General features: G+C 36.6%; 1 protein-coding gene across 1 annotated transcript in view; it reads right to left on the bottom strand.

Moving 5' to 3' along the window:
• Positions 1-7,135: 7,135 nt before the first annotated feature.
• POGZ (pogo transposable element derived with ZNF domain) overlaps positions 7,136-12,146 on the bottom strand; it is a 50,718-nt gene continuing 45,707 nt past the window's right edge. Inside the window, 13 exon segments of the mRNA XM_058860372.1 lie at positions 7,136-7,177; positions 7,179-7,202; positions 7,204-7,428; positions 7,430-7,477; positions 7,479-7,718; positions 7,762-7,794; positions 7,796-7,996; positions 7,998-8,177; positions 8,179-8,217; positions 8,219-8,298; positions 8,301-8,384; positions 8,387-8,717; positions 10,799-10,830. Of these exon segments, the coding sequence (XP_058716355.1) occupies positions 7,136-7,177; positions 7,179-7,202; positions 7,204-7,428; positions 7,430-7,477; positions 7,479-7,718; positions 7,762-7,794; positions 7,796-7,996; positions 7,998-8,177; positions 8,179-8,217; positions 8,219-8,298; positions 8,301-8,384; positions 8,387-8,717; positions 10,799-10,830 (1,559 nt within the window).

The following is a 12,146-nucleotide window of genomic DNA, read 5'->3' as shown; positions in this document are numbered from 1 at the left end:
GCCGTGTGTGTGTGTTCGTTCTTTGGGATTCCTCAAAAAAAAACCCAAAAACTTGGGAATTCTGCCCCCAAAAACGCCGGAATTCGGGAATTCTGTGGCTCCAAATCCCAATTTTTACCAAAATCATGGAATTTTTGAGGTGGGAAAAGCCCTTTTCAGGGATGGATCCCGGGAATTCCAAAGGTTTTTGAGAATCCTCAAAAAATGTGGGAATTCTCCCCCCAAAAACGCCGGAATTCGGGAATTCTGTGGCTCCAAATCCCAATTTTTACCAAAATCATGGAATTTTTGAGGTGGGAAAAGCCCTTTTCAGGGATGGATCCCGGGAATTCCAAAGGTTTTTGAGAATCCTCAAAAAATGTGGGAATTCTCCCCCCAAAAACGCCGGAATTCGGGAATTCTGTGGCTCCAAATCCCGTTTTTTACCAAAATCATGGAATTTTTGAGGTGGGAAAAGCCCTTTTTGGGGATGGATCCCGGGAATTCCGAAGATTTTTGAGAATCCTCAAAAAAAGTGGGAATTATCCCAAGAAAATGGAGATTTCAGGGAATTCCAGGTGAATTCTGTGGCTCCAAATCCCGGTTTTTACCAAAATCATGGAATTCTTGAGGTGGGAAAAGCTCTTTTTTGGGGATGGATCCCGGGAATTCCAAAGGTTTTTGAGAATCCTCAAAAAAACTTGGGAATTCTCCCCCCAAAAACGCCGGAATTCGGGAATTCTGTGGCTCCAAATCCTGATTTTTACCAAAATCATGGAATTTTTGAGGTGGGAAAAATCCTTTTTAGGGATGGAACCTTGGAATTCCAAAGGTTTTTGAGAATCCTCAAAAAAAGTGGGAATTATCCCAAGAAAATGGAGATTTCAGGGAATTCCAGGTGAATTCTGTGGCTCCAAATCCTGATTTTTACCAAAATCATGGAATTTTTGAGGTGGGAAAAGCCCTTTTGGGATGGATCCTTGGAATTCCAAAGGTTTTTGAGAATCCTCAAAAAAAGTGGGAATTCTCCCCCCAAAAACGCCGGAATTCGGGAATTCTGTGGCTCCAAATCCCGATTTTTACCAAAATCATGGAACTTTTGAGGTGGGAAAAGCTCTTTTTAGGGATGGAACCTTGGAATTCCAAAGGTTTTTGAGAATCCTCAAAAAAAGTGGGAATTATCCCAAGAAAATGGAGATTTCAGGGAATTCCAGGTGAATTCTGTGGCTCCAAATCCCGTTTTTTACCAAAATCATGGAATTTTTGAGGTGGGAAAAACCCTTTTTAGGGATGGATCCCGGGAATTCCAAAGGTTTTTGAGAATCCTCAAAAAAAGTGGGAATTCTCCCCCCCAAAAACGCCGGAATTCGGGAATTCTGTGGCTCCAAATCCTGATTTTTACCAAAATCATGGAATTCTTGAGGTGGGAAAAGCCCCTTTTGGGGATGGATCCCGGGAATTCCAAAGGTTTTTGAGAATCCTGAAAAAAAATGGGAATTCTACCCCCAAAAACACCGGAATTCGGGAATTCTGTGGCTCCAAATCCTGATTTTTACCAAAATCATGGAATTTTTGAGGTGGGAAAAGCCCTTTTTGGGGATGGATCCCGGGAATTCCTAAACCCTGGCCAGGATTTTGGGGAATTCCATGGAATTTTTCCCCCCAAAATCCCAAATTTTCCCCAAATCCGACTTTCCCGCTCTTTTTTCCAGGATATTCCGGGAATTCTGGAATGATCTCAAATATTCCTTTGGAAAATGAGAGGAAAAAAACTGGGAATAAATTGGGTTAAAATCCCGATTTTTGGGGATTTTTGGTGCTTTGAATGGACCTGGGAATTCCTGGGAATTCTGGGATTATGGAATTTGGAATGAAATATTGGAATATTTCAATAAAAGAATGAAATTTGGAATAAAATATTGGAATATTTCAATAAAATAATGAAATAGTTCAATAAAAGAATGAAACTTGGAATAAAATATTGGAATATTTCATTAAAATACTGAAATAATTCAATAAAATAATGGAATTTAGAATAAAATATTGGAATATTTCAATAAAATAATTAAATAGTTCAATAAAATAATGAAGTTTCTAATAAAATATTGGAATATTTCAATAAAATATTGAAATTTGGAATAAAATAATGGAATATTTCAATAAAATATTGAAATTTGGAATAAAATAATGGAATATTTCAATAAAATAATGAAATTTGGAATAAAATATTGGAATGTTTCAATAAAAGAATGAAATTCTGAATAAAATATTGGAATATTTCAATAAAATAATGAAATTTGGAATAAAATATTGGAATGTTTCAATAAAAGAATGAAATTTGGAAGAAAATATTGGAATATTTCAATAAAATAATTAAATAGTTCAATAAAATAATGAAGTTTCTAATAAAATATTGGAATAGTTTCAATAAAATATCGGAATATTTCAATAAAAGAATGAAATTTGGAAAAAAATATTGAAATATTTCAATAAAATAATGAAATATTTCAATGAAAAAATGAATTTTGGAATAAAATATTGGAATATTCCAATAAAAGAATGAAATTTGGAATAAAATATTGGAATATTTCAATAAAAAAATGAATTTTGGAATAAAATATTGGAATATTCCAATAAATGAATGAAATTTGGAATAAAATATTGGAATATTTCATTAAAATACTGAAATAATTCAATAAAATAATGTAATTTCTAATAAAATATTGGAATATTTCAATAAAATAATTAAATAGTTCAATAAAATAATGAAGTTTCTAATAAAATATTGGAATAGTTTGAATAAAATATTGGAATATTTCAATAAAATAATGAAATAGTTCAATAAAAGAATGAAATTTGGAATAAAACACCGGAATATTTCAATAAAATAATGAAATTTGGAATAAAATATTGGAATATTTCATTAAAATAATGAAATAGTTCAATAAAAGAATGAAATTTGGAATAAAATCTTGGAATATTTCAATAAAAGAATGAAATTTGGAATATTTCAATAAAAGAATGAAATAGTTCAATAAAATAATGAAATTTGGAATAAAATATCGGAATATTTCAATAAAAGAATGAAATTTGGAATAAAATATTTGGAATATTTCAATAAAATAATGAAATTTGGAATAAAATCTTGGAATATTCCAATAAAATAATGAAATTTGGAATAAAATATTTGAATATTCCAATAAAAGAATGAAATTTGGAATAAAATATTGGAATATTTTGGTAATCAAAGCCACAAAAATCCAATTAAAATGGAATTTTTTTCCCCTCCCCACTCCCAGCAGCTTTTCCTTAAAAAAATCCCGGAATTTTCCATTAAAAAACCCCAATTCTGACCTGGAAAAATGGAATTAAATATTGAATTAAAACCCCAAGATTTTTCCACCCAAATCCCACGGAAATAAAGGAAATTTTTTTGATTTTCCACAATAAAAACACCGTTTATTTATAAATCCATTTCCCTGTTTTTATTCCATGTTTTCCACTCCTGTACAATTCCAAGCTGATCCATAATTTTATTTTTTTTTTTCATTTTTATTTATTTTGAATTTTTTTTAATCCTTTTTTTTTTTTTAATTATTTTTATTTTTTTTTCCTGTTTTCCTTTGGGAAAAAAAATAAAACCCAAAAAAAAAAAAACCAAAAAAAAATCCCAAAACTCCACAAATCCTACGGAAAAACAGGAATTTTGGGGAATTCCAAGAATATTTTCAAATTAAAAAAAAAACCAAAATATTTTTCCCAAAAAACATGCAAATTCCGGTAAAAAAATCGGAGCTGGCAGTGAAAAATCAAATTTTTTTTTTGACGGATTTTTCCGGGTTTTTCCTCATTTTTATTCCCAAATCCCGGATTTTCCCATCCTAAGGAAGGCAGAGTTTTCCAGGATTTTTTTTTTTAATAAAAAAGGAGAAATCCAAAGAAAATTTGGGGTTTTTTTTGCCCCTCCAGCAGAATTTTTTTGGGGGAAAAAATTGGGAAAATCCGCTTCACAATTCCCAAGCCAAATTCCCTAAAATTCCACCAAAATTCCCGATTTTTATTAAAAAAAACCCCAAAAAAACCCAAATTTTGGTGGCAAATCTGAATTTTCTGTTAAAAAAAAAATGGGAATTTTTTGGGGTTAAATTAATAAAAAATAAAGAAAAATTCCAGATTTTTTTTTGGTGTTAAATCCAGGGATTTTTTTGTTTTCTTGGAAAATAAAATTGGGCACAAACAACGTCAAATTTGCACTGTTAAAAAATCAGGAATTAAAGAAAATTCCCAAAAAATATTCACCCACGAGAGAGAATTCCAAGGAAATATCAACACAGTGAATCCAAGTTTTTTAACTTTTTTTTCCGGTTTTTTTCCATTTTTAACTTTTAAAAAATCAAAAAATGGGAAAAAAACAACAAAAAAAAAATTATTCTCCCCGAAAAATCTGGAATTCCAAATCCCGAAAATCCGCTGGGAATTTGGGATCTCGGCTGTTGGGAAAATTGGGAATGTCATCTGTTTTGGGGCTAAAAATTGGGAATATCCTTGAATTTTTGGAGTTAAAAATTGGGAATATCCTTCAATTTTTGGGGTTAAAAATTGGGAATATCCTTGAATTTTTGGAGTTAAAAATTGGGAATATCTTTGAATTTTTGGAGCAAAAAATTGGGAATATCCTTGAATTTTTGGAGTCAGAAATTGGGAATTATCCTTGAATTTTTGGGGCTAAAAATTGGGAATATCCTTGAATTTTTGGAGTCAGAAATTGGGAATTATCCTTGAATTTTTGGAGTTAAAAATTGGGAATATCCTTCAATTTTTGGAGCTAAAAATTGGGAATTATCCTTGAATTTTTGGAGCTAAAAATTGGGAATTATCCTTGAATTTTTGGAGCTAAAAATTGGGAATATCCTTCAATTTTTGGAGTTAAAAATTGGGAATATCCTTGAATTTTTGGGGTTAAAAATTGGGAATTATCCTTGAATTTTTGGAGCTAAAAATCGGGAATATCATTGAATTTTTGGAGTCAGAAATTGGGAATATCCTTGAATTTTTGGAGTTAAAAATTGGGAATATCCTTGAATTTTTGGAGCAAAAAATTGGGAATATCATTGAATTTTTGGGGTTAAAAATTGGGAATATCCTTCAATTTTTGGGGCTAAAAATTGGGAATATCCTTGAATTTTTGGAGCTAAAAATTGGGAATATCCTTCAATTTCTGGGGACAAAAATCAGGAATATCTTTCCATTTTTGGGGTGAGTCTGGATCTCCAAAAATTGGGAATATCCTTCAATTTCTGGGGTCAAAAAATTGGAATATCCTTCAATTTTTGGAGCTAAAAATTGGGAATATCCTTGAATTTCTGGGGTCAAAAACCGGGAATATTCTTCAATTTCTGGAGACAAAAATTGGGAATATCCTTGAATTTCTGGGGCAAAAAATTGGGAATATCCTTCAATTTCTGGGGCAAAAAAACCTGGGAATATTCTTCAATTTTGGGGGTCAAAAACCGGGAATATTCTTCAATTTCTGGGGGCAAAAATCAGGAATATCTTTCCATTTTTGGGGTGAGTTTGGATCTCCAAAAATTGGGAATATCCTTCAATTTCTGGGGTCAAAAACCAGGAATATCTTTGAATTTCTGGGGTGAGTTTGGATCTCCAAAAATTGGGAATATCCTTCAATTTCTGGGGCAAAAAACCTGGGAATATCCTTCAATTTCTGAGGCCAAAATTGGGAAAATCCTTCAATTTTTGGGGCAAAAAATTGGAATATCCTTCAATTTCTGGGGTCAAAACCCGGGAATTATCCTTGAATTTCTGGGTTGAGTTTGGATCTCCAAAAATTGGGAATATCCTTCAATTTCTGGGGTCAAAAACTGGGAATATCCTTCAATTTTTGGGGGTCAAAAAATTGGAATATCCTTTAATTTTTGGGGGCAAAAATTGGGAATATCCTTCAATTTTTGGGGTCAAAAAATTGGGAATATCCTTCAATTTTTGGGGTCAAAATTATGAATATCCTTCAATTTCTGGGGGCAAAAAATTGGGAATATTCTTCAATTTTTGGGGGCAAAAAATTGGAATATTCTTCAATTTCTGGGTTGAGTTTGGACTTCCAAAAATTGGGAATATCCTTCAATTTCTGGGGGCAAAAATCAGGAATATCTTTCCATTTTTGGGGTGAGTTTGGATCTCCAAAAATTGGGAATATCCTTCAATTTTTGGGGTCAAAAAATTGGAATATCCTTCAATTTTTGGAGCTAAAAATTGGGAATATCCTTGAATTTCTGGGGTCAAAAACCGGGAATATCCTTGAATTTCTGGGTTGAGTTTGGATCTCCAAAAATTGGGAATATCCTTCAATTTCTGGGGTCAAATCCTGGGAACATCCTTCAATTTTTGGGGGCAAAAATCAGGAATATCTTTCCATTTTTGGGGTGAGTTTGGATCTCCAAAAATTTGGAATATCCTTCAATTTTTGGGGTCAAATCCTGGGAATATCCTTTAATTTCTGGGGCAAAAATTGGGAATATCCTTTAATTTCTTGGGGCAAAAATCAGGAATATCTTTCCATTTTTGGGTTGAGTTTGGATCTCCAAAAATTGGGAATATCCTTCAATTTCTGGGGCAAAAAACCTGGGAATATTCTTCAATTTCTGGGTTGAGTTTGGATCTCCAAAAATTGGGGAATATCCTTCAATTTCTGGGGTCAAATCCTGGGAATATCCTTCAATTTCTGGGGTCAAAAATTGGGAATATCCTTCAATTTTTGGGGGTCAAAAAATCGGAATATCCTTTAATTTTTGGGGGCAAAAATCAGGAATATCTTTCCATTTTTGGGGTGAGTTTGGATCTCTAAAAATTGGGAATATCCTTCAATTTCTGGGGGGCAAAAAACCTGGGAATATTCTTCAATTTCTGGGGCAAAAAATTGGAATATCCTTCAATTTCTGGGGTCAAATCCTGGGAATATCCTTCAATTTTCAGGCCCAAAACCCGGGAACATCCCTTCGATTCCCTCTTTTCCTCCACCCTTTCCAAACCTCAGCATTTCCGGGATGAATCCGTCCTGCTTTTTATTATTTTTTATATTTTTACATTTTTATTTCCATCATTTAAAACTCCTTCCCTTCCCCTCACCTGGGGGAATTCCTCAACCTTCCATCAGCTCCAAATCCGCCTCCTCGAATCCGTTAGAACGACTCCACCTCGCTCTCCCCCCTCGAAGAGCCGCTGCAGGATTTCGGGATCAGCCTCCTCCTCTTCCTCCTCCTCCTCCTCCTCGTTTTCCGGGAATTCCGGGGAGGATTCCCCGCTTTTGGCGATTCTCATCCTCTCCTCCATGGCGGCGATCAGCTCCTCTTGCTCGTCGCCGTTGCGCCGCGGGCGATGCGAGTTGCCGGCCGGCGCCGGCAGGACGCTGGCCAGCAGGAAAGATTTCCGGACTCAACTCCGGGCAATTGCCGAGGATCTCCAGAGCTTCTCCCAACCACCCCCAGCAGCAGCTGGAGCAGCGCGGAGGAGTCGGAATCCGTCAGCTCCTTGGCTCGTTCTTTCCATTTTTTATGGAGGAAATTTTTCAGGGATCTCTTGACGCAGACGTCCAAGGGTTGGGCGCGGGAGCTGCATCCCGCCGGGATCACCGCCGGCAGCGTCCCGGCCGCGCTGAGCACGGCCAGCACCTCCTCGGAGAGATGCGTCCGGTGGCAATCCAGGACACAACATCCCTTTGGAAGCTCCTCCTCCTCCTCCTCCTCCTCCTCCTCCTCCTCCTCCTGCTCGGCACTCCGTGTGTTTCCTCCACACCATGGCCAGCCCATAACTCCATGATCTCGTCGTCGCCGCATCCGTCCTCCTTGGATTCCAGCAGGATGGATTTGGGGACGGCGGCGGGCGAGGGGAGGTGACCCCTGGAGATGAGCAGGGCGGGGAGGACGCTGCCGTCGGCCAGCACCCGTCACCACCCAGCTCGCACCAAGGTTCTCCGTTCCCCCACCGTCTGCAGCGCGTTCTCCCTTGCGCTCGTCGCTGCCCAAAACCTCGGCGTCCAGGAAGAGCGAGATCTCATCCACGGCGGCGATCATGGAGAGCGGCAGATCCTGCGTGTGGATCTGCCGCTGCACGAACTCGATGAAAGCTCCGGCGTTTCCTTGGATCTCCTTGGGGAGAGGGTGGGAGACTCCCCGGCGGGTGTGGGGTGCTGAGGTGATGCCGCAGCATGAACCTCACCGCCCACATCGTAGGAGATCTGGAATCCTCCCTCCAAAGATCTCCCGATTTTCGTGGCTTTCTGGAAAAGCGTCTCCTCGTTCACCGCAGCTGCTGCTCCCGCTGGGTCAAAACCCACTCCGCCAACTTCTCCTCGGCTTCCAGGCTGAGATATTTCCCTCGGAAAGTTCCGGGTGCTCGTCCTGGAAGGCTTGGAAGCGCCGCAGCCAGCGGCGGATGCGGCGCGGAGGGTTCCGGAAATGCTCGGCCGCCTGCTCCGTGCTGGAGCAGAGGGCGAAGAGAACCACGCGGAGCTTTTTGACGGAAAGTTGCTCTTTTTGGTGTTTTCCGCCTCTTTTTGGGGGCTGGGGGAAGGGTTTGGGTTTTCTGGGGGTGGAGGGGTCGGGGTTGGTTGGGGTTGTTGGGGGGTTTGGGGTTTGGGAGGGGGGGAGTGGGGTGGGAAATGGGGGGGAGCGTCCTGGGTGTGCCTGGGGAGAGAAAAATGGGGGGGTTTGGGGTGAAAAGTGGATTTTTGGGGGGGAAAATAATGGGTTTTGGGGGGTTTGGGGAAAAAAAGTGGGGGTTTTGGGGGGGAAAAAGTGGATTTTGGGGGGTGAAAAGTGAATTTTGGAGGAAAAAAATGGATTTTGGGGGGTTTGGGGGGGAAAAAAGTGGATTTTGGGGGGGGGGGGGGGGGGGGGGGGGGAAAAAAAATGGATTTTGGGGGGTTTGGGGTGAAAAGTGGATTTTTGGGGGGGAAAAGGGGATTTTGGGGGGTTTGGGGAAAAAAGTGGGTTTTGGGGGGGAAGAAGTGGATTTTGGGGGGTGAAAAGTGAATTTTGGAGGAAAAAAAAAATGGATTTTGGGGGGGTTTGGGGGAAAAAAGTGGTTTTGGGGGGGGAAAAGTGGATTTTGGGGGGGGAAAGTGAGGTTTGGGGGGGTTTGGGGGGATAAAAAGTGAATTTGGGAAGGAAAAAGTGAATTTTCGGGGGGGAAAAAGTGAGGTTTGGGGGGAAAAAGTGAGGTTTGGGGGGAAAAAGTGGATTTTGGGGGGGTTTGGGGGAAAAAGTGGGTTTTGGGAATGAAGAAGTGGATTTTGGGGGATGAGAAGTGAATTTTGTGGATTTTTTGGGGGGGGTTTGGGGGGAAAAAGTGAATTTTGGGGGAATAAAAAAGGGATTTTGGGGGGTTTTGGGGGGGAAAAAAAGTGAATTTGGAGGAAAAATGTGAATTTGGGGGGGAAAGTGAGGTTTGGGGGGTTTGGGGGAATAAAAAGGTGATTTTTGGAGGAAAAAAAAATGGATTTTGGGGGGTTTGGGGGGAAAAAAAGTGGGTTTTGGGAAGGAAAAATTGTGAATTTTGGGGGGGAAAGTGAATTTGGGGGGGAAGAAGTGAGGTTGGGGGGAAAGTGAGGTGTTGGGGGAAAAAGTGGATTTTGGGGGGTTTGGGGGAAAAAAGTGGGTTTTGGGGTGAAAAAAATGGATTTTGGGGGATTTGGGGGTAAAAAAGTGGATTTTGGGAAGGAAAAAGGTTGGAGTATTGGGAGGGAAAAGGTGAATTTTGGGGGAAAAAAATGGATTTTGGGGGGTTTGGGGGTAAAAAGTGGTGTTTGGGGGAGGATGGGGATATTGGTTGTGGGGGAAAATTTGATTTTGGGGGTGTGGGGAAAAAATGATTTTGGGGGTTGGAAGTGGGTTTTGGGGGGAAAGTGGTTTTGGGGGGGAAGTGGATTTGGGGGGGAAAAGTGAGGTTGGGGGGGGTGGGTTTAAGTGGTTTTGGTGGGGGGTGGGTAATGGGTTTGTGGGGGGAAATTGAGGTGGGATTTTGTGGTGGGGTGGGGGTGGGTTAATTGTTGGGGGGGAAAAGGTTGGGTGGGGGGATTTTGGGTGAGGGGGTTTGGGGGTGAAAAGTGAATTTGGTTTGGGGGGTTTTGGTGGTGGGGGGGGTTATTTGTTTGGGGGGTTTGAGATGTTGGGGGGGTTAAGTGGTTTGGGGGGGTGGGGGAATAAGTGAGTTTGGGGGGGAAGGGTTTGGGGGGGGAAAGTGAGTTTTGGGGTGGGGGGAAAAAGTGGGTATTGGTGGGTAAATATGAGGATTTTGGGGTGGGGAAAGTATTTTGGATTGTGGGATGGGTGGTTAAGTTGGTTTGTGGGGAAGGGTTGGGGATTAGAAAAGGGTTTTGTGGGTTGTGGTGAAAAAGTGAATTTTGTGGGGGTTTGGGTGAAAAAGTGAATTTTTGGTGGGGGAAGTTTGGATGTTTGGGGATTTGGGTAAGTGGGTTTTTTGGAGGATAAAATGTGAATTTTGGGAAAATTAAGGAATTTTTGGGGTTTTGGGAGAATTTAAGTGGGAAAAAAAAGGAAAAGGAGAAAGGGGAGAAAAGGAAAAAAGGGAAAAAATGGAGAGAAGGGAGAAAAGTGAAATGGGAGAAAAGGGAAAAAAAGGAAGGAAAAAGGAGAGGGAATAATGGATAAAAATGTGAGGAAAAGGAAGAAAGAATGGAGAAAAAAAAAAGGGAAATGGGGGGAAAAAGAGGTGGAAAATGGGGAAAAAAATTCCCAATCCCATGGATTGGAGGGATGAGGAGAAAAAGGAATTTTTTGGTTTACCTGGAATGTGATATCCAAGATGAGCCTGGAATAAAACAGATTATTTTAGGTTTTTATTGGGATTTATTTTATTTTATTTAAATTTATTTCTTTATTTATTTTATTTATTTATTTTATTTAAAATATTTTTTATTGGGATTTCTTTGATTTCTGAGGAATTTTTATTGGGATTGATTTATTTTATTTTATTTAAATTTATTTATTTAATTTATTTAATTTATTTATTTTATTTAAAATATTTTTTTTGGGATTTCTTGATTTCTGAGGAATTTTTTATTGGGATTGATTTATTTTATTTTATTTAAATTTATTTATTTAATTTATTTAATTTATTTATTTTATTTAAAATATTTTTTATTGGGATTTCTTTGATATTCTGAGGAATTTTTATTGGATTGATTTATTTTATTTTATTTAAATTTATTTATTTATTGACTTAATTAATTTATTTTATTTAAAATATTTTTTATTGGGATTTCTTTGATTTCTGAGGAATTTTTATTGGGGTTGATTTATTTTATTTTATTTAAATTTATTTATTTATTTATTTAATTTATTTATTTTATTTAAAATATTTTTTATTGGGATTTCTTTGATTTCTGAGGAATTTTTATTGGGATTGATTTATTTCATTTTATTTAAATTTATTTATTTCTTTATTTAATTTATTTATTTTATTTAAAATACTTTTTATTGGGATTTATTTTCATTTCTGAGGAATTTTTATTGGGGATTGATTTATTTTATTTTATTTAAATTTATTTATTTATTGATTTAATTATTTATTTTATTTAAAAATATTTTTTATTGGGATTTCTTTGATTTCTGAGGAATTTTTATTGGGATTGATTTATTTTATTATTTTATTTAAATTTATTTATTTATTTAATTAATTTATTTATTTCTATTTAAAATATTTTTTATTGGGATTTCTTTCATTTCTGAGGAATTTTTATTGGGGTTGATTTATTTTATTTTATTTAAATTTATTTATTTATTTATTTTATTTATTTTATTTAAAATATTTTTTATTGGGATTTCTTTCATTTTCTGAGGAATTTTTATTGGGGTTGATTTATTTTATTTTATTTAAATTTATTTTATTTAACTTATTTAATTTATTTATTTTATTTAAAATATTTTTTATTGGGATTTCTTTGATTTCTGAGGAATTTTTATTGGGATTGATTTATTTTATTTTATTTAAATTTATTTATTTATTTATTTATTTTATTTATTTATTTTATTTAAAATATTTTTATTGGGATTTATTTCATTTCTGGCAATTTTTATTGGGATTGATTTATTTTATTTTATTGAAATTTATTTATTTATTTATTTTATTTA

Source organism: Poecile atricapillus, chromosome 33 (genome assembly GCF_030490865.1).
Source record: "Poecile atricapillus isolate bPoeAtr1 chromosome 33, bPoeAtr1.hap1, whole genome shotgun sequence".
Taxonomy (NCBI): Eukaryota; Metazoa; Chordata; class Aves; order Passeriformes; family Paridae; genus Poecile; species Poecile atricapillus.
The sequence above is the reverse complement of the archived record's forward strand: the minus strand, read 5'-3'. Positions and strand labels throughout refer to the sequence as shown.